The 20154-nt window shown below is 36.4% G+C and overlaps 1 protein-coding gene across 21 annotated transcripts in view; it reads left to right on the top strand.

Annotated features, from left to right (window-relative positions):
* The window catches only part of LOC105474624 (ryanodine receptor 2), a 786480-nt gene that overhangs the window by 488049 nt on the left and 278277 nt on the right, over nt 1-20154 (top strand). For all 21 annotated transcript variants that reach the window (XM_071073921.1, XM_071073859.1, XM_071073912.1 and 18 more), the window contains 2 exons: nt 13662-13821; nt 15784-15931. In XM_071073921.1, the coding sequence (XP_070930022.1) occupies nt 13662-13821; nt 15784-15931 (308 nt within the window). The remainder of the gene's footprint in view (nt 1-13661; nt 13822-15783; nt 15932-20154) is intronic.

The following is a 20154-nucleotide window of genomic DNA, read 5'->3' as shown; positions in this document are numbered from 1 at the left end:
TCTCCATGTGTGTAACAGAAATTGTCAGATTGGATTCAAAAAGATAACTTATGGTATACAGCTATAGGAGGCATGTCAGGAACTTTAGCACATAGAAAAGTTGAAAATAATAAGAATGATACACTAGGCAAAACTGCTCAAAATGAAACTGATGTACTTTCCTTTTATCAGTTTCTGCATAAAACAAAATTGCCCTTAAAGCAACATTAATATTAAGAAAAGAAGGTCACTATATGGAGGATCGAGAAAACAAGCATCATGCTATAACTACTCATGTGTACACCAAGTAAAACAGCTTCAAAAATCAATGAAGAAAAATACTAGTAGATTTTCAAAAAGAAATAGACAAATATACAATCATAGTGATAGACCTAACACAACTCTCAGAAACTTATGTATGTAACATAAATATTAACAAAGATTAATAAAAATATAAACACACACCAATTAAAAGCTTGACATATATAGAGTGCTGCATGTATGAAACATTTATAAAATTTAATATCCTTTAGAACATTAGACACTGATATCATAAAGATCACATCCATTGGATCACAAAGAATAACAGCAAAAATAACAAATCATAACACATTTAGACATTTAAAAATATACTTCTAAATAGGTTTTGGATCAAGCATATCATCTGGAAAATTATTTACTTATTTACCACTCTGCCTTTGTTTATTTCTAATTTAAAAAGATAACCCATATTTCTTGATCTTGCTAAATGAACCTATCCTTTTTTCATGTCTTTATACTCTTATAAATGGATTCAAAACCAAATTTTTAAAAAACTTTTTAATATTTTTGGTTTTGTTTATTTCTTAGGTTGATGGATACAAATTTCATATATTTATGGTATACCAGATGATATTTTGAAATATGTATATGCTGTGGAATGGCTAAATCAAGCCAATTAATGTATTCATTACCTCACATAATTCCTTTTCTTTTTTTTTGGTGAGAACACTTAAAATCTACTCTCTTAGCAATGTTCAATATATAATACATCATTATTAACGATATTAACCATGCTGTACAATAGATCTCTTGGATTTATCCATCATAGAAATTTTAAAACACAATAATGGAAAAGGAAAATATTTCATATTAAAACATATGAATTGCATATATTAAGTATTACTCGGAGAAAGTAAAAGAAAATAAATTATAATAAGAGCAATACTAATGAATTTGGTGGGGGTGGGGTGAAATATAAACACCAATGATGCCAAGAGCCTGTTTTAAAAACCTACTAATCAGGGGAAAAAGACTCTGAAAAGATTGACAAAGGGAAAAGAAAAACAAAATTGTTAGCAAACTTAGGAATATTTTGAAAAATGTAATAAATGTACATTAAAACTTTCTGAAGGTAAAAGTATGGACAGTTGTGTGGAATAATATCAAAACTGATCCAATAAGAAAGGAAATGTGAATAGAGTTATAACTCTTAAAGGAATTGAATCAAACACACACACACACACATCCACACATCCCAAACAACTTTTGTATTGATTTCTACCAAATACAATCTCAAATAAAGAGGAAGAAATACTTCACAGTTTATTTTCTGATGATATGATTTTCATTTCAAAGCCCAGATCAAGACAGTATGAAAAAGGGAAATTATAATCCATTGTTATTATGAGCATAGATGCAAAAATGCTAAGTGATACCATAGCAAACAACTCAGTAGTATATAAACAAAGTATAATATGACCAAGCTGAGTTTATTCCAGTAGTGAAAAGATAGGTTAACATTAGAAAATGTGTCTATTAAATTCATGGCTAATAAAGAAGAAAATTCATATGATTATCCCAATGTATTTAGAAATAATTCATAAGATTTTTTTATTGATAAGCACATAAACTCTTAGAAGGCAATACTCTGAGAGAATCTTTTAACCTAACAAAGGCCAACAGAAACCAATAATCTATAAGGTAAAACCCCAAATTTTTCCTTTAAGGCTTAGGAATGAGACAATATAAGTCCCTACTACTTGATGTATTCAGTAAGGCAAATGCAATGAGACAAGAAAAAAATCGTGAGGCTTGGAAAGGAAAAACACCAAATTGCCATCGATAGCAGTTAATATTATTGCATAGAAAACTTACAAGAATTTACAGAATTATTTCTAACAATAATAGGACCCTTGACCATTTCTTAACTTTGCTTTTCTTTTTAATTGTTTCTACACTTGATGTTGTTTGTTTTTCATGTCCTCTAATCTGAAATATGCACTTACTAAAGGAAAAAAATCTGTGCATCAAAAGCATCTGTTAAGACTTGCAGAACAATGTCAAGAACTCCTAAAAATTAATAAAAAGATGCCCAAATAGAAAAATGAGCAAAGGATTTGAACATAATTCATTAAAAAAAACCCTGCAGATCCAATAAGCATATGAAAGATACTCAACTTCAGTAATAATCAAGGAAATATAAATTAAAATCACAATGAAAAGCTATTTCACCTCCACCAGGTGAGAAAAAATGGAAGACTATGTAAATTAGTACAACTACTATGCATATCAATTTAGCCTAATCTTATAAACCTTATAAAGTTGAAGGTGACACATTTCTTTTCCAGACATAAACTTTAGAGATACTTTTGTCTCATGCAAAACAACCTGAAAAGAATATTCATTGCAGCATACAGCAAATAAAATCCTGTCTGAATATTGATTTTGATAATCGGTCAAGTTCAATATATCAGATTGTAATAGCACTGAATTGGAAACAATGTAAATTTCCATCAAATTCCCATCAATCCCTATACAGTTGGTTTTTTGTTTATTTGTTTTGTTTTGTTTTTAGATGGAGTCTTGCTCTGTCACGCAGGCTGGAGTGCAGTGGCACGATCTCAGCTCGTTGCAACCTTCGCTTCCCGGGTTCAAGCAATTCTCCTGCCTCAGGCTCCCTAGTGCAGGTGTCTGCCACCATGCCCAGCTAATTTTTGTATTTTTTAGTAGAGACAGGATTTCATCATGTTGGTCAAGATGGTCTTGAACTCCTGACCTCAGGTGATCCACCTGCCTCAGCTTCCCGAATTGCTGGGATTACAGGTTTGAGCCACTGCGCCCGGCCTAAATACAGTTTTTATAGATTCATGTGATGGCATACTATAGAGCAGTTAAAATGAATTAACTATAGCTAGACAGATTCATGGACAAATTCAAAAATACTACTGAGAGCCAAAAACAAAAAAGCATGTTACCAAAAAGGTGATACAGTATAATACCGTTTAAAGTTTAAGAACATAAAATATAATTCTACAGATAATTCCTCGAGCCAGATATATGGAAGAACAGTATAAAAATCATGTCTAGGAATAGTCAGCTTCAGATTCAGAGTAATAATTCTCTCTGGGGATAAGGAGGGGATTGGAATTGAGGTGGTGTAATAGAAGGAGAGCTTCAGGTGTATTCACTATTGTTTGATACTTTTGCATAGGCCTGAAAATGTTCATAGTAATAACAAAGAGTTGATTGATAACTGAAACCAGGTTTTAATGAACTTAAAAAAATGTTAGTGGGGGCCGGGCAAGGTGGCTCAAGCCTGTAATCCCAGCACTTTGGGAGGCCGAGACGGGCGGATCACGAGGTCAGGAGATCAAGACCATCCTGGCTAACACAGTGAAACCCCGTCTCTACTAAAAAATACAAAAAACTAGCCGGGCGAGGTGGCAGGCGCCTGTAGTCCCAGCTACTTGGGAGGCTGAGGCAGGAGAATGGCGTAAACTCGGGCCGCGGAGCTTGCAGTGAGCTGAGATCCGGCCACTGCACTCCAGCCTGGGCGACAGAGCGAGACTCCGTCTCAAAAAAAAAAAAAAAAAAGTTAGTGGGAAAGAGGAGATAGTAGGAATATAACTAGTCTTTAAGAAGTTCAGGCCAGGCGCAGTGGCTCACGCCTGTAATCCCAGCACTTTGGGAGGCCGAGGCGGGCAGATCACCTGAGGTCAGGAGTTCGAGACCAGCCTGGCCAACATGGTGAAACCCCATCTCTACTAAAAATACAAAACAAAAAATTAGCCGGGCATGGTGGTGGGCACCTGTAATCCCAGCTACTTGGGAGGCTAAGGCAGGAGAATCACTTGAACCCAGGAGGTGGAACTTGCAGTGAGCAGAGATCGTGCCACTGCACTCCAGCCTGGGCGACAGAGTGAAACTTCGTCAAAAAAAAGAAAAAGAAAAAAAAAAGGTGAAGATGGTATTGATGGTATTCGTTTCAGAAGGAAATGGTGTTTAAAGAAGTTTTTTTGGCCAGGCCTGGTGGCTCACAGCTGTAATCCCTGCACTTTGGGAGGCCGACGCAGGCGGATCACTCGAGGTCAGGAGTTCCAGACCAGCCTGGCCAACATGGTGAAACCCTGTCTCTACTAAAAATACAAAAATTAGCTGGCACAACCTGTAATCCCACCTACTCGGGAGACTGAGCCAGGAAAATTGCTTGAACCTGAGAGGTGGAGGTTGCTGTGAGCCAAGATCACACCACTGCACTCCAGCCTGGGTGACAGAGTAAGACTGTCACAATTAAAAAAAAAAAAAAATGATAAAGCATAGGAGACACATGAGCATGTTTATGTAAATAGTGGGAAGAAACCGGGGGGGATGAATTTTTAAAAGAGAGAGGTGATGATTAAGAGCAAGGTTTCTTATTTCCACCTTTGTCCTGGTGTCTTGAATTCTACATTCCAAGGGACTTAATACTGACTGGATTAGGGAGAACACCACATAGGTATAACCAGGTGGGTGATTTTAAAGGTCTGTTCTTCTGAACATGCCATATGGATGCAGAGGCCATATAACCTAGATACAACCGAGATATGCTGATGAAAGTCATAGATTAGAAATTGTCTTAGCTTTTCTTAAAATATTTAAGCAAAATATAATGTTCATGAGAAGATTAATTTTTGTTTAAAATCTTGATAAGAACCAGTATTGTTTTCTATCAGGTTTACTTCTGTCATTTCTGAGTTTGACCCTCCCTTCCCCTTGCTGAAAACATGTATTTCCTGAGTGCCAGGGTTTCATATGATACACATATGCATTTTAAGTTGCTTTTGTGTAACTGTTAGAAATAGGGTCGATTCCTACATGCAACCCTTGGGCTATGATCTATGAAAGAGCAGTATCATAGCATAATAACCTTTTCATAGCCCAGAATATTTCTACTGCTGTCTCTTTTGCATATATTTTAGAGACATTTTGATAATCGGTCAAGTTCAATATATCAGTTGGAATTAAATGCTGTATTCCCTATTAAAAATAGCCAGTTTTTGTACTGTGTAGCCAATGGAGCTGGAAGTCGTTATCCTCAGTAAACTAACGCAGGAACAGAAAACCAAACACTGCATGTTCTCACTTATAAGTGGGAGCTGAACAATGAGAACACATGGACCCAGGGAGGGGAACAACACACACTGGGGCCTGTAGGGAGTGGGGCACGGGGAGGGAGAACATTAGGGAAAAGAGCTAATGCATGCTGGGCTTAATAGTTGATGGGTTGACAGGTACAGCAAACCACTAGGGCACACATTTGCCTATGTAACCTGTACATCCTGCACATGTACCTTGGACTTAATAAAAATAAATTTTTTAAATAGCCAATTTTTATGTACATCTTGCACATGTACCCCAGAACTTAAAAATAAAAATATTTAAAAAGAGTCAGTTTCTGATATATAATAGACATCTTTTAACTGATAATTCTTAAGAAGTTTTGAAGAGTGGACGATTCATTGTAGTTTTTTCTTTCCTCGTGTTCCTCTTTTCTCCTTCCTCTCAAACACGCAGTGAAGACCACAACACATTATCATCTATTCTTAACTTCACGCATCTTCCCTCATTTATTGTAGCTAAACTCTTGACACTCTGCATAGTTTGATGAGCCAGAGTTAAATTATTATAGCAATAAAGAAATAAGCAACTGAAAAACAATCCACTCACTCCAAGAGCTTGTGGTCCTCACTATCTCATATGCCTAATTGAGTGTTTGAGATTGTTCGAAAAGCTGGAGATTTAAATGAAAATAAAATCCTGTCTGAATATTAATGGCATTTATTTAAACTTTCATTTAGCACTTATCTGTTATGAAATCAACACAAGACACAGTAAGTCAAAGGCTGCTTGAGTGTTTAAAAGCATATTAGGGCCGTACGCGGTGGCTCATGCCCGTAATCCCAGCACTTTGGGAGGCCGAGGCGGTCAGATCACCTGAGGTCAGGGCTTCGAGACCAGCCTGGCCAACATGGTGAAACTCCGTTTCTACTAAAAATGCAAAAATTAACCAGGCATGGTGGCAGGTGCCTGTAATCCCAGCTACTTGGGAGGCTGAGGCGGGAGAATCACTTGAGCCTGGGAGGCAGAGGTTGCAGTGAGCCGAGATCGCATCATTGCGCTCCAGCCTGGGCAACGAAGGTGAAACTCTGTCTCAAAATATTAAAAAAAAAAAAAAAAAGCATATTAGGATCATCTGAGAGTTTTCTAAAACTACTGCTAGGTTTTCTGATCTTCCCAACACGCCCTTACCCCTAGTGCTGTGAAGCTACTACATGTGACAGGAAACTGTGTGATAGCTCTCAGGCATAGTAGGGTAGATAAAAGGCTGAGAATGATATGCTTGATGCATACACACACACACACACATATATACACACACACACACACACACATATATATATACACACACACACTTAAAATGACTTTCTGAAATGAATGCATTAGATACTGAATGTGTACCCATATGTATACTGTTTATATAGACACAAGCACGTGTACAAAATTCAGTTTTGTAAATATTTACCTAAGTGAAAACTGGTTTAGAAACACAGTTGGATTTTTCTGGAAAGATGAGGCACTGTAATTATGAAGAAAAGAAAAACCCTTAGATACTCTTTATATGTGTAGTGGGTAAATTTCACAGACCAGAAATTTAAAAATGTACCAGTGTGCCGTGTTCTTCATTTTCTCTGATTGGGCTTAATTTAGAATTTAAATCCAATGAGCCTTGTAGCCAGAATGCAGCCTGACAGTGTTAAATTAATTCTAGTTTGTTTAGGGCATTAATTCTAGTTTGTTTAGGGAAAACGTAATTATACCAATATTTTCTCTGTCTAGTCTCACCTTTAGGTCTTGATTCCAATGTCGTCTTCTCAAGTGGCCTCCCTCAACTTCTTTAAAATTGTACTCTATTTAAAAACGTACTTCTTCCTATCCCCCTTTCCTACTTTATTTTTCTTCATAGCATTTAAATCTTCTAACATACTATGATATTATACTTTATTTGATTTACTACTTGATTCCTCATTGGAACATATCTCTATAAAGATATACATTTTTGTCTATATTTATTTATTTATTTATCTTGAGACAGAGTTTCGCTCTTGTTGCCCAGGCTGGAGTGCAATGGCACCATCTTGGCTCACCCCAACCTCCGCCTCCCGGGTTCAAGTGATTCTCCTGCCTCAGCCTCCTGAGTAGCTGGGATTACAGGCATACACCACCACGCCTGGCTCATTTTGTATTTTTAGTGGAGATGGGATTTCTCCATGTTGGTCACGCTGGTCTCAAACTCCCGACCTCAGGTGATCCACCCGCCTCGGCCTCCCATGTATTATTAGTTCCTAGAATAGCACCTGAAAGCATTCTACTGTTGAATGAGTATTTGACGGTGAAATTGAACACAAGATTTATGCCCCTCTTATTGCCAGGGCTGCTTATGTTCTGGGTACTCAGCTGATAGGGAAGTGTCATTCAATCCTTGGCCATCCTCATCTGTGTTTGCTGTCTTCGACTGAATTGTCTTCATTCATATCTGCTGGCGTTTTACGGGATGTATGTGTTCTACACTGATTTGGTATTGGGTTCACATTGGGTGCCCTCCTCCTCTCTGTGAGTCACTGTTCCTTCTTGTGCCTCATCCAGGCCTCTCTAGGAGTGCTGGAAACCTAAGAATGCTCACTCTGGCTGCTTGGAGATTGCAGCCTATCGGTGGAGAGAGAAGGAAGGGTTGCCACAGCCCCATCAGCCTAGAATTAGTTTGTCACCATATCTGTACTATTCATGGGTTTGGATCTGTGAAATTATGAGACCCTGCCATTCGGCTGAGTACAATCTGGGAAGCAAAATAGAAGTTCACTTTGGCTCTGAGATCTGTCTGGTCCTCAATTTGGGCAGAAGGGTGGGGAGAACTTGCCTCCCCTGAAGTCTCCTCTTCTCTATGCTCTGGAATTTTCAGCCTGTCTTACACTGGAGGCCCTGGGTTCTTTATCTGTTCTTTTCTGTCCTAAAGCGTAAGGGCTTTGTTCCTTTGGTATTCAAAAGCAGAGATTTTAATATCGGAAGGCCCTGCTATAAAGATCTTTGTCTCTGCATTGAATGTTCAAAGACATTTTAAAATCCCAAAGCCAAGTATAGCTTTTTTTTCCCTCTCTCTCTCTTGAAATACCTCCTTCTTGAGAGCAGTGGATACTTCATGGTCTTGTTTCAAAAGGGCTGAGGAGTGGAGGAAGCCCTTCAAGTAAAAAGGAGTTTGGGGTTGGGGAAGTAGGGCACATCTTCATATTACACATTTTTATTTAAAAACAAACAAAAAAAGTAAAAAAGTAGAAGAAATACAACCCTTGTTTTCTGCCTTCTGATTTCTACATGGAAATTAATCCTTCTGTATTTGTTTTCTGGAGAATGATTCTGAATATTCTCCATACGTTTTCTGTGAAAATGTCAGCCTAGCATTCATTTCTAGTAGATGTGCTTTCAGCAAAACTTGCTCTTAATGTCTCTGGTGTGCAGTCATCTGAGATTTCCCATTTGTTCCAAGGTACTTGGAGGACTGATTTGGCTTTGAAATTTACAGCTAACACTCCCTGAACTTGGCTGTAGCCTTTACATGTTTAGCGTACATCTTTCACAATATAATGATTTCCATGCTTCATTTAACTTGATTCATATTAAACAAGTAAGCTTGGGAGGTGGGGGTGGCTTAAAAAAAACAAAAGATTGGTGCTTACTGTTTTTGGTATTCTGCCTTGTTTTTGTTAAATCACTTTAATTGGCCCTTTAATTATATTACACTGAGCCCTCATTTCAAAGGCTCATCTGGAATACCTGCTTAGGAAAAATGTGGGTCAGATGGGAATGAAGCAAAAACTGAGCTGCAACTTAACATGACAATTCCGCAGTGCAGCCAAACACTGTCAATGTTTTGTTTATATCTTTGGTGATTTGATGCAAATATAATCGACAGTTGGCCGGGATCTTTGTTGTTTTGTTTTGTTTTCAGAGGTATTTTAAAAAAAAATTTTGCTATCAGGAAAGCGAAGCCTAAACTGTTAGGTATTTTATTACTCTCAGTGTCGTTTTATTCTTTTTTATTTTATTAAAGTATGTAGTTGCCAAAATAAAACTAAGAGCTAATGACTATAAAAGTATGTTGATATTTTGTAAAGTGAGCATATTAACTCATTTGTTTAACTTCATATATATTCCTCATGAGCTAATTTTATAGGATGACTGATGGCACAGAGAACGTGCATGGTAAAGAAAGGAGGTAAAAGCTACATATACCTATTAAACAAATAAATTGGAGGAGAAAAAAATCTGTTGGCTGATTATGGCAGAAGTTTCTCATGATGTTTGAGAAAGTAGAATGTAATATGGAGATATCTTAATATGAGCAATATTTTTTTTGTATTAATATACTAATATGACTTTTTCCCATTTTGGTGGCTATAAAATTTTACTGAGTCATTTTAGTATTTTTTTATTTACTTTAACTTTTTAGAAATCAATCTGAAATTTTACTTGAAACTATTCAGCTTCTGATTCATGTGAATTACATTTGATTCAAAGGCTTTGTTTATTTTTAACCACCAAAAGGTAATAATTCATATTAGCAGTTGGTTGTCCTTTGTGTACCTAATTAAATTGTATTAATAAGGTGAAATGAACATTGTTTGTCAAAGTACACTTATTTACTTTTAAATATATCTCATTTTTATATAACGATTTGATTCTTAGTTTCTTTGTCAGAATGTACTACACACAGAAAAATAGTTTTATAAATTATTGCTGTTACCATTAATTCATATTGGTGAAATATTAATGATATCAATAGTTTTATCCATTATAGTTGGCTCAAGTCCATGAATTTCATAGATATTCATATTTATTTTTACTGTACAAATGATTTGTTGTTCAAAAGAGGTGGAAATAAAAAGGTTCAGGTGAAGTGAGAGTTTGTAACTATAATTTGGATGGGATTATTAGCCATTAAAAAAACAATTCTAAGCTTCAAATCCTTTTTTGTACAAGGGTATAGAGAAAAGAAAGTAAAATAAGTTACAGTTTACCTCTGAAAATAAACGTGAACAAATTGTCGGACTACTTCAACAGATGCAAATGCATCTCCATAAGTTTTCATTGAGATCACAGATGAAAGCAATTCTAGAAGAAATCTGCATGGGAAGAAAAAAAATAGAAAATAAAGAGGAATGATTATGTCAATATTATCCAGCTTCACACATTAGTAGAACTTGTCTATAAGTTTTTATGGGGGAGGACCTCCTTCCCACCTTCCACCTTTCAAAAGTAGTTCCTCCAGGGTTCCATGAGATATTGCTAGAAAGTCTACCATTAAAAATTGGTTTCCAGAAAGTATCAGTCCTCTTTGGAAATGCATGTATCCCTCATGAGGGTAGCAATGGTTCCAATCAATGATTCACAGGTGGATATCGAAACTTCAGCATGTGTATGGCCTCTGTGGCTGCTGGATGGGATCAAGGCTGTTAGAAAGTGAAAGAAGATTGTGTGCTGGCTTGTGCTGGGTGACCATGGGCCAATTGTGGGTAGTGAGAAGTAGTTGTGGGGAGGTAAGGAAGTACAGGAGACTAGGCTCTTCATCATGTAACCTGAGGCTGCCTCCAGCAAACTGTTGAACTTGGAAACTAGACTATGCTAGCTTGATTACCTGTTGGTGCATTTGAAATGTATTGGGAGCTTTTTCTTGAAAAATTAAAAAAAAAAAAAAAACTTTCCAGGTCAGGAGTGGTGGCTCATGCCTGTAATCCCAGCAGTTTGGGAGGCTGAGGCAGGAGGATTGCTTGAGGCCAGGGGTTGAAGAGCAGCCTGGGCAACAAAGAGAGACCATGCCTCAAAAAATAACAAAAATAAAAATCAAAAACATAAATATATGATATGTAAAATATATATATTAATGTTTTGGGTTTTTAAAATTTAATTACATAAATATATCTATATATATTCTAAAATAAAAGAAAATGCTTTCCAAATAAGAACTTACATCTTCAGCTGTGATTACAGTTTATAGATTTGCCTATTTAAATGTCAGAAATCTGTTAAATACTATGATTTATATGAGTTGTTAAAAAAAAAATTCCCACATGGCTTCTTTATTAAAAAACAAAAGCTACAGTTAATTGCCCATACAACAGTTTTTATTTAAAATGGAACAAAATTTAATGTCCATAAATTTAACTTATGAATGTAAATTGAAAGACATAGACCAGTAATTTGTCCTAATTGTTATAATCTACTCAAAACAAAACATTTGTAAAACTTTTGTCTACAGAAAAATTACCTTTTTTTGTCTATAGACAAATTACAGTTGTTTTTTTTTTTTTTTTTTTTGAGACAGAGTCTTGCCCTGTCACCCAGGCCAGAGTGCAGTGGCACAATCTCAGCTCACTGCAACCTCTGTGCCTCAGCCTCCCAAGTAGCTGGGATTACAGGTGTGCACCACCATGCCCAGCTAATTTTTTTGTGTTTTTTAGTAGAGATGAGATTTTGCCATATTGGCCAAGCTGGTCTTGAACTCCTGGCCCTAAGCAATCCACCTGTCTTGGCCTCCCAAACTGCTGGGATTACAGGAGTGAGCTACCACACCTGCCTATAGATAAATTACTTATAATATATGGGATGTATTATAGTAAAATAGAAGTAATTAAGCTAAAGCTAACTGAATTCAACCTTAAAAAAAGTTATTTATTACTGTAATATATTAATTCATTAAACAAATTTTTACTGAATGCCTATCATGTGTTGGTCACTATTCTAGGTGCTGGGGGGTCACTGCAAATAAAATGGACAAACTCCCTGCTTTCAAGGAGCTTGCCTTGTAATGATGCCAGTCGTAGCCCAGAGTAGTAGTTTATTTTTAAGAGAATTTGTAGTTTATTTTCAAAAGCATTTATTTATTTATTTATTTATTTATTTATTTATTTATTTATTTTGAGATGGAGTCTTGCTCTTGTCACCCAGACTGGAGAGCAGTGGTGTGATCTCTGCTCACGGCAGTCTCTGCCTCTTGGGTTTAAGCGATTCTCCTGCCTCAGCCTCTCAAATAGCTGGGATTACAGGCACCTGCCACCAAGCCTGGCTAACCTTTGTATTTTTAGTAGAGACTGGGTTTCACCATGTTGACCAGGCTGGTCTCGAACTCCTGGCCTCATGTGATCTACCCACATTGGCCTCCCAAAGTGCTGGGATTGCAGGCGTGAGCCACCGTGCCCAGCCTTTTCTCACATTTATTTTTAAGAGCCTTTTCTCACGTTTTAATAATTCATTTTGTAACTTAGCATAATTACCTAGTGAATGTTCTTGAGTTGAAGATGCATTTATGTTTATGTTAATTTGGTAAATAAAATTAATTATTTCAACAACTATATATGAAAAAGCTGTTATCTGCTGGGAACTGTTTTGAGGATAATGGCAGTTAGAAAAATGAATCAGAAACAGATCCTGACCTCAAGGTATAGTCAATAATGGGGAATACAACAGTGACAGAAGAATGGAAGAAAAGCAGTCATAAAATAGGCTTTGTGCCAATCTCAGTAGTTAAATAGAATGAAATACTGTGTTTCTGTGTGGAGCAGGGCAGTACTATTGCCCTTATATGTGTGGGTTGAAAAGTTAATATTTTCAACTTTGTATTTCTTCCAACAATTAAAACTTGTACCTGTTTTATTATGATAGTACCTTCTCTCTCCAGCCTAGAATATAGAAGCAGTCTCTGCTAAGAGATCCTTGAACTCTAGGGAAATAAAATGCAATCAGATTTTAGATGATTATATAGCTGAGATTTTCTTTACTTTCTAGTCTCTATCTTATTTAAAGGCTTCCTAAATAATGTAGCTAGGAACGGCAATAAGGAAATAAATTACAAATACATTTAAATTTCCCTGTAGAATAAGAAATAGATAGTATCTGAAGGATACACTGATTTATGAAATAAATATTACATTAATCTAACATTTAACAGTTGAAGAAAAATGAGGACTTCACAGGAAGAGAAATCTCTAACATATTTCAATAAGTAACCAATATTTTGATTTAGACTATACAAAAGCTTCAGCTATTAGGAACACAAACAATGACAGGTTCTTTTCATCTTTGAGAGACAGGTAAGTTGTCTCATTTCTGTCTTATTGGTGTAAAAATGAAAACACAAAGATTATGTGGCTTTTCCTTCTGATCAGTTATTAGCTAAAGTAAAAGGAACCCCGGCTTGCTGTCTGGTACTTCACCAGTGGTTACCACTGTGGTTTATGGAACAACAGCAATGAGGTAGGGCCAGAAAATGATGTTTACAGGGATTTTTATGAAAAGGCCAATTATATAGAAATGTCTTTGTCTCTGATTTGTAGTTACCAGCTGACAAGTGGATACAAGCCCGCCCCTATGGACCTGAGCTTTATCAAACTCACCCCGTCTCAAGAAGCAATGGTGGACAAGTTGGCAGAAAATGCACACAATGTGTGGGCGCGGGATCGAATCCGGCAGGGCTGGACTTACGGCATCCAACAGGTGCGTGGGAATGAGCTCCACAGCATTTGGTCTGAGACTTACTTAAGTGGGAATTAGCATAATTTGTAACAGGAAGGATTAAATAATGACTATTTTAGAACTCGTATCATATAGATCACACACAGTGCACATTTGGACTAAAACACCTGTTTAGTGCTAGACTGAAGAACTTACATGAGGTTAGCTCTGACTGTAATAGCGAACACATGTGAGGCACATGATGAATAATATAATACTACATTGGTGACTTATAATATGGTTTTGTGGTATTTCTCTCTCTGAGACTGTGTTTTAGGAGAAACTTTTGAAATGTAAGAACATTGGGATAAAATGATAATAAAATGGGTGCACCATTCCTTATTCATAACCCCTGGGGCCACATACATTTCAGAATTCAGTCTTTTTATTTGGCTTTCAGAATGGTGATTTGAGGATATATTACATGTGTATATACATAACAACCTTGGTAGGGCAGCTGACTTCAAATTGCAATTCATTCTGCACAAGGGAGGCAGGGTCATACCAAGAGGGGTAAAGACCATAAACAGCCTCGCATCAGTTCCGGTTTCGCCACTGAGTTACTGTTGCAGATTATTTTGCTCCAGGCATCAGTAGATATTCAGGTATTTGGGTATTAAGGTATTCAGGATTAGGTATTCAGTACTAATTTGCCTGAAAGAGGAAAGGAAGAAAAGACAAGACAAAACAGTATTTCTGGCTGGGCGTGGTGGCTCACACTTGTAATCCCAGCACTTTGGGAGGCTAAGGTGGGAGGACTGCTTAAGCCTGGGAGTTTGAGACCAGCCTGGGCAACATAGTGAGAGACTGTCTCTACGAAAAATTTAAAAATTAGCTGGTCATGGTGCACATGTGTGTAGTCCCAGCTACTCAGGGGGCTGAAGTGGGAGGATGGCTTGAGCCCAGGAGGTTGAGGCTGCAGTGAGACTCTGTTTCCAAATAATAACAACACAACAACAAAACAGCAACACCACCACCACCACAGTATTTATTCTCTGGTTTACCAGAACAACCCCTGTCTGATTCCATAGCTTTTTTTTTTTTTTTTTTTTTTAAACCCTTGGGAGGTGTGGTGGGAACATCCACAGCCTCCCAATGCCTGTTTACATTAAAGTATTGAGAATTGATTACACTTCTTGAAATGTGGAAACTTGAGCAAATACTGCAACTGGTCTCAGGGAGTGAATGGAAAGAAGTAACTTGCAAAGTGGCATTGCCCTACACACTTGTAGGAGTTGATGCATCTCCCCCATCGCATGGAATTGAGTTCTGTACTCTGATATTAAGCATCCTTTTGCCAAGATAGTAAGATAGCCCGCTCTCTCTCTGTGTGTGTCAACACATTTTAACCACAGTTTAACATTGGAGCCTCTTTTACAATAGACAAGTTATGAGTTTTATAGTCATTTTAGTGCCCCTGGCATTGCTGGGTTTCACTGGTTGATGGATTCAACCCAATGCATATTTTTCAATTAGGGACATAGAAGGGGGATCCATAACACGCTGGAATTTTTCTGAAGAAGGGAAAGCAGCCTTAAGTTCTTCATTGACTGAAAACCATGGAGGCGGGACCAGTACTAATTTGGCTCTTCTTGGAATAAAACCCTGTCCATGAACTGTACTTGCAAATTGGGTGTTCTCTACTATTGTCCTTTGCCATGTAAACGTGGCAGATGGAAGTGGTTAGAGATCACTGAAGCTGTTTTTTGTTGTTGTTGTTTTTCCTTCTCATGGATATGGCCTGCTTTCCATACAGGTGCTTATTCATTTGATTGAATCTTTTCTATTGATAGTGTTTTGGTAACTTTGCAGCCTGGGAAAACGCAGGGATTGTGGAAGGGTCAGGTTTTCTCATGGAATTTTAAGTTTGATGTATTTGGTAGCTATTTATTTTTAAAAGCCCTTGGTGTTGCTTAGACATCTGCACCCAATTTTTCCCTGCAGGACGTAAAGAACAGAAGAAATCCTCGCCTTGTTCCCTACACTCTTCTGGATGACCGAACCAAGAAATCCAACAAGGACAGCCTCCGCGAGGCCGTGCGCACGCTGCTGGGGTACGGTTACAACTTGGAAGCACCAGATCAAGACCATGGTATTTTGGTTTTACTTTCCTCCTCTTCGGTTGCAAGATCATGTAGTAGTTCTTTAAAGCCAAATAAACGAATAAAAGGGGGAGTACTAAACAAGGTCCTCTAGTCTAGGTGTGGAATTTCATCCAAGTGGCTTTTCTTCCCTGAAAAACACCTGAGGGGTTAGACCCATCTCTCAGTGGGGTGGCTTAGGATGCTGATGATTCTGTGGGCGGAGAAAATGGGCCTATCTTCCTCAAGCGTCTGAGATCAATAGGTACTTCCCTGATTATGATGTTGGACTCCGCCCCTAGCCCACCAGCCCTCTTCCAGAATAGCTGAGTTTTGCAGATTTGGGAAATAAGCCTGTAGTGGAGGCTAGTGTTTTACAAAATTCCACCTTCGCCATGTACACACACATGTACAGGCAACATTGAATTAATTAATGTGATATTTTGCTTTAAGGGAAACACATTACAGTAGGTACTCAATAACTATGTGTTGAACACAATGGATTTTTAAAGGTTCTGCAAAGAATACATTTTCCTTAAATAATACCTTTGAAGAATGTAGTTTAGGCTGGGCACGGTGGTTCGTGCCCCTAATCCCAGAACTTTGGGAGGCCGAGGCAGGCAGATCACGAGATCAGGAGATCGAAACCATCCTGGCTAACACAGTGAAACCCCATCTCTACTAAAAAAATGCAAAATTAAAAAAAAAAAATTAGCGGGTGTGGTGATGGGCGCCTGTAGTCCCAGCTACTCAGGAGGCTGAGGCAGGAGAATGGCGGGAACCCGGGAGGCGGAGCTTGCAGTGAGCCAAGATCGCGCCACTGCACTCCAGCCTGGGCAACAGCGTGAGACTCCGTCTCAAAAAAAAAAAAAAAAAAAAAAAAAAAGAATGTAGTTTAGATAGAATGAGCCACTCTTTAATCCTTTGCTCCTGCAGTTTGAGTTAATTTAATACCCATTTTCAAAACATTGACAAAAAAGAAATGAGGGTTGTGTGCTTCATCATAGTGCCTATAATTGTTGATGGAAAGTTTTAAAAATGTATTCCAAATGTATTCCAGTGGCTCATATTTTCAGTGCATTACCCGTACATAAAAGTGGATCTTAAATAATAATGATAGTTAATATTTATATATTAGCTATATAAGTGTTTCTAAGACTTTTACAATTATTTAATCCTCACAGTAACTCTTATGAGGGCGATACTTGTATTATGCTCATTTTATAGATAAGGAACCTCAGATTCAGGGACTTCTGTGTCTTCCCATTTAAAGTGGCAGATGTAGGATCCTAATCATAGGCATCCTGACATATTTTAGTCCTTTGAATTGAGCAAATACATGCTTAACATCTTGACAGATCTTATCAGTTACTGGACTCTTCTATTGGCTGCAAATTAAATGACATATCCACTTGTTAGCAATAATAATAATATCCATAATGCTAACATAATATCTATCTTGAGGTTAGCTTTATAACAACAGAGATGTGGTACACTCGTTATGAATCAGATGCTGTTAGGTGTGCAAAATACCAAGAAGATTCCTGTCTCAAAGAGTATATAGTCCATGTAACCACTGGGAAGAAAGTAAACAATAAAAGGCTTGTGAGGCAAAAATTGGCAATCAGAAAGACTTCTACAATTCTCTGATATAGAATACACCCTGAAAGTTAATTGGTTCTAAATAATTATGTTTTTAAATTGAAATAGAACTTACATACAATAAAATGTACACATCGAAAGTGTTCAGTTTGGTAAATTTCGTCAGTTGTAGAAACAAAAGGAACCTCTACCAAAAACACCTCCAATGTTTTCTTCGTTCCAGAAGGTTTCATTGTGTTCCCAACAAAGTAACCACTTTGTAAGTTCTATCATTACACATTAAGTTATAGCAAATAGAAATAGAAATGTAACCTATAAAAGCAGATGTTATAATTATAATCACTCTAGCATGTATTTTTTATATCTAGTTTCTTTTGTTCAACATAACGCTTTTATGATCTTGCATGTTTCATGTATATCACAAAATCTGTTGCTCAGTGGGATTCCTTAATAGTAATAATTTACCCTTTGTTTATCCATTCTCCCATAGATGGATGATTTGGGTTGTTTCCAATTGTAGGTGATTATGAATAAGGCTGCTATGAATAGTCATATACAAATCTTGGTATATAATTAATTTTTCATTTCCCTTAGGCTAAATACCTAAGAGTATAATTGCTGAGGCATATTTTCTAATTTGTGTTGGCCTTTTTACTGAATTGCATTTTAAAAAGTGTATTTTGGATAGAAGAACCATGCCAGGTATGGAAAGATTTTCTTCCATTTGTAGGTTGCTTTTTCATTTTCATAATGAGGTCTTTCAAAGAGCAGGCATTCTTAATTTGAAGTCCATTTATGATTTCTTTTCCTTTACAGTTGGGGGTTTTATGTCCTAGGACATCTTTGCCTATGCATAAACAAAAATATTTTCTCTTATGTTTCCTCCCAGAGTTTTATTATTTTAGCTTTTACTTGCAGGTCTATGATCTAAAGTGAGTTAGCTTTTGTGTATGAGGTAAGGTTAAGATCAAGGTTCATTTTTTGTACAGATGAATATCCAACTGTTCCAGCACCATTTGTTGGAACAATTATTCTTAGCAAATTAAATTACCTTGGCATCTTAGTCAAAATCTATTGAACACATAAGTCAGTCTATTTCTGGACTGTATATTCTGTTCCATTGATCTGTGTGTCTGTCCTTAAGCTAATATTCCATTGTCTTCATTTTTATCACAAAATAAATCTTAAAATCAGGTAAGGAAAGTCTTCCAACTTCTTTCATCTTTTATAAAGGTTTTTTTTATTCTTCTTTTGCATTTCTACATACATTTAGATTCAACTTGTTAATTTAATTTGGATGGGATTACAGTTGAATTCATAGGTTGGTTTCTGAAGAATTGATATTTTAGCCTTATTTAGTCAACTGATTCATGAACATGGTACATTTGTCCATTTATTTTCATCCTCTTTAGTTTCTCTTAGCATTGCTTTGCAGTTTTCAGAGTAGAGGTCTTATACATTGTTAGATTTATCTGATGTTTTTGATAATATTACGTGAAATTTATTTAAAGTTTATGTCATTTCCCAAATGTACATGAATATGAGATATATAATTGATATTTGCAATATTGACCTTATATCCTGTGATTTGGCTAAATTTATATGTCAGTTCTATTTTTTTTGTGTGTGTGAATTCAGTGGGATTTTCTATATACACAATCATGAGGTCTGCAAAAACTAAACCTCACTTTTTCTTTTACAATTGTTATAGCTTTTTTGCTTCTTGATTTATTGAACAGGTAAAGAATTCAGAACACTGTTGAATAGAAATGGTAAGAGAGGTTATTCTGCCTTATGGGGGAAAGTTGTGATGTTTCACCATTAAGTATGATGTGAAGTATAGCTTTTTATAGATATCCTTTATCACATTGAAGAGATTCCCTTCTATTCTTCGTTTGTGGGTGATTTTATCATAAATAGGGTCTTGAATTTTGTCAAGTGCTTTTTTCTCCATTTATTGAACAGATTATGTATTTTTCTCCTTTATTCTGTGGATATCATGACTATCAAGTGATTTTCAAATGTTAAACCAGTTTTCTATTTCTAGGATAACTCTCCTCAGTCATGGTGCATTGTCCTTTTTTACACAGAGCTGTATTCTATTTGTTAATATTTTGCTTAGAACTTTTGTAGCTAAGTTTATGGACAACACACTGCTGTATAATATTTTTCTTACAATGTCTTTGTTAGATTTTGATATTGATGTAAAGATAGCTTCCAAGGAAATTTTCTCTCTTGTTTTCTGAAAGAATTTGTGTTAATTCTATATTATTTCTTTTTCAAATATTTGATAGAATTTATCATCGAAAGCATGAGCATGGAGTTTTATCCTATAGGAAAGTATTTTATTATGAATTCAATGTATTTAATACCTTGAGAGCTATTTAGAGTTTCTATTTATTCCTGTGTCAGTTTTGATAAATTACGTTTTATAGTAAATTAGTTCATTTAATTATATATAGGCATAAAATTGTGCTAATGTGCTCTTATTATTCTTTTAATGTCTGTAGGATCTTTAATGATATCCCCCTTTTCATTCCTGATATCGGTAGTTGACATTTTCTCTCTTTTTATCCTGAGCACTCCTCTAAGGGATGAATTTATTTTATCAATCTTTTCAAAGGTTAATTGA

The sequence above is a fragment of the Macaca nemestrina genome, chromosome 1 (genome assembly GCF_043159975.1).
Source record: "Macaca nemestrina isolate mMacNem1 chromosome 1, mMacNem.hap1, whole genome shotgun sequence".
Taxonomy (NCBI): Eukaryota; Metazoa; Chordata; class Mammalia; order Primates; family Cercopithecidae; genus Macaca; species Macaca nemestrina.
Note: the sequence above shows the minus strand (reverse complement) of the source record. Positions and strands in the feature narration are given on the sequence as shown.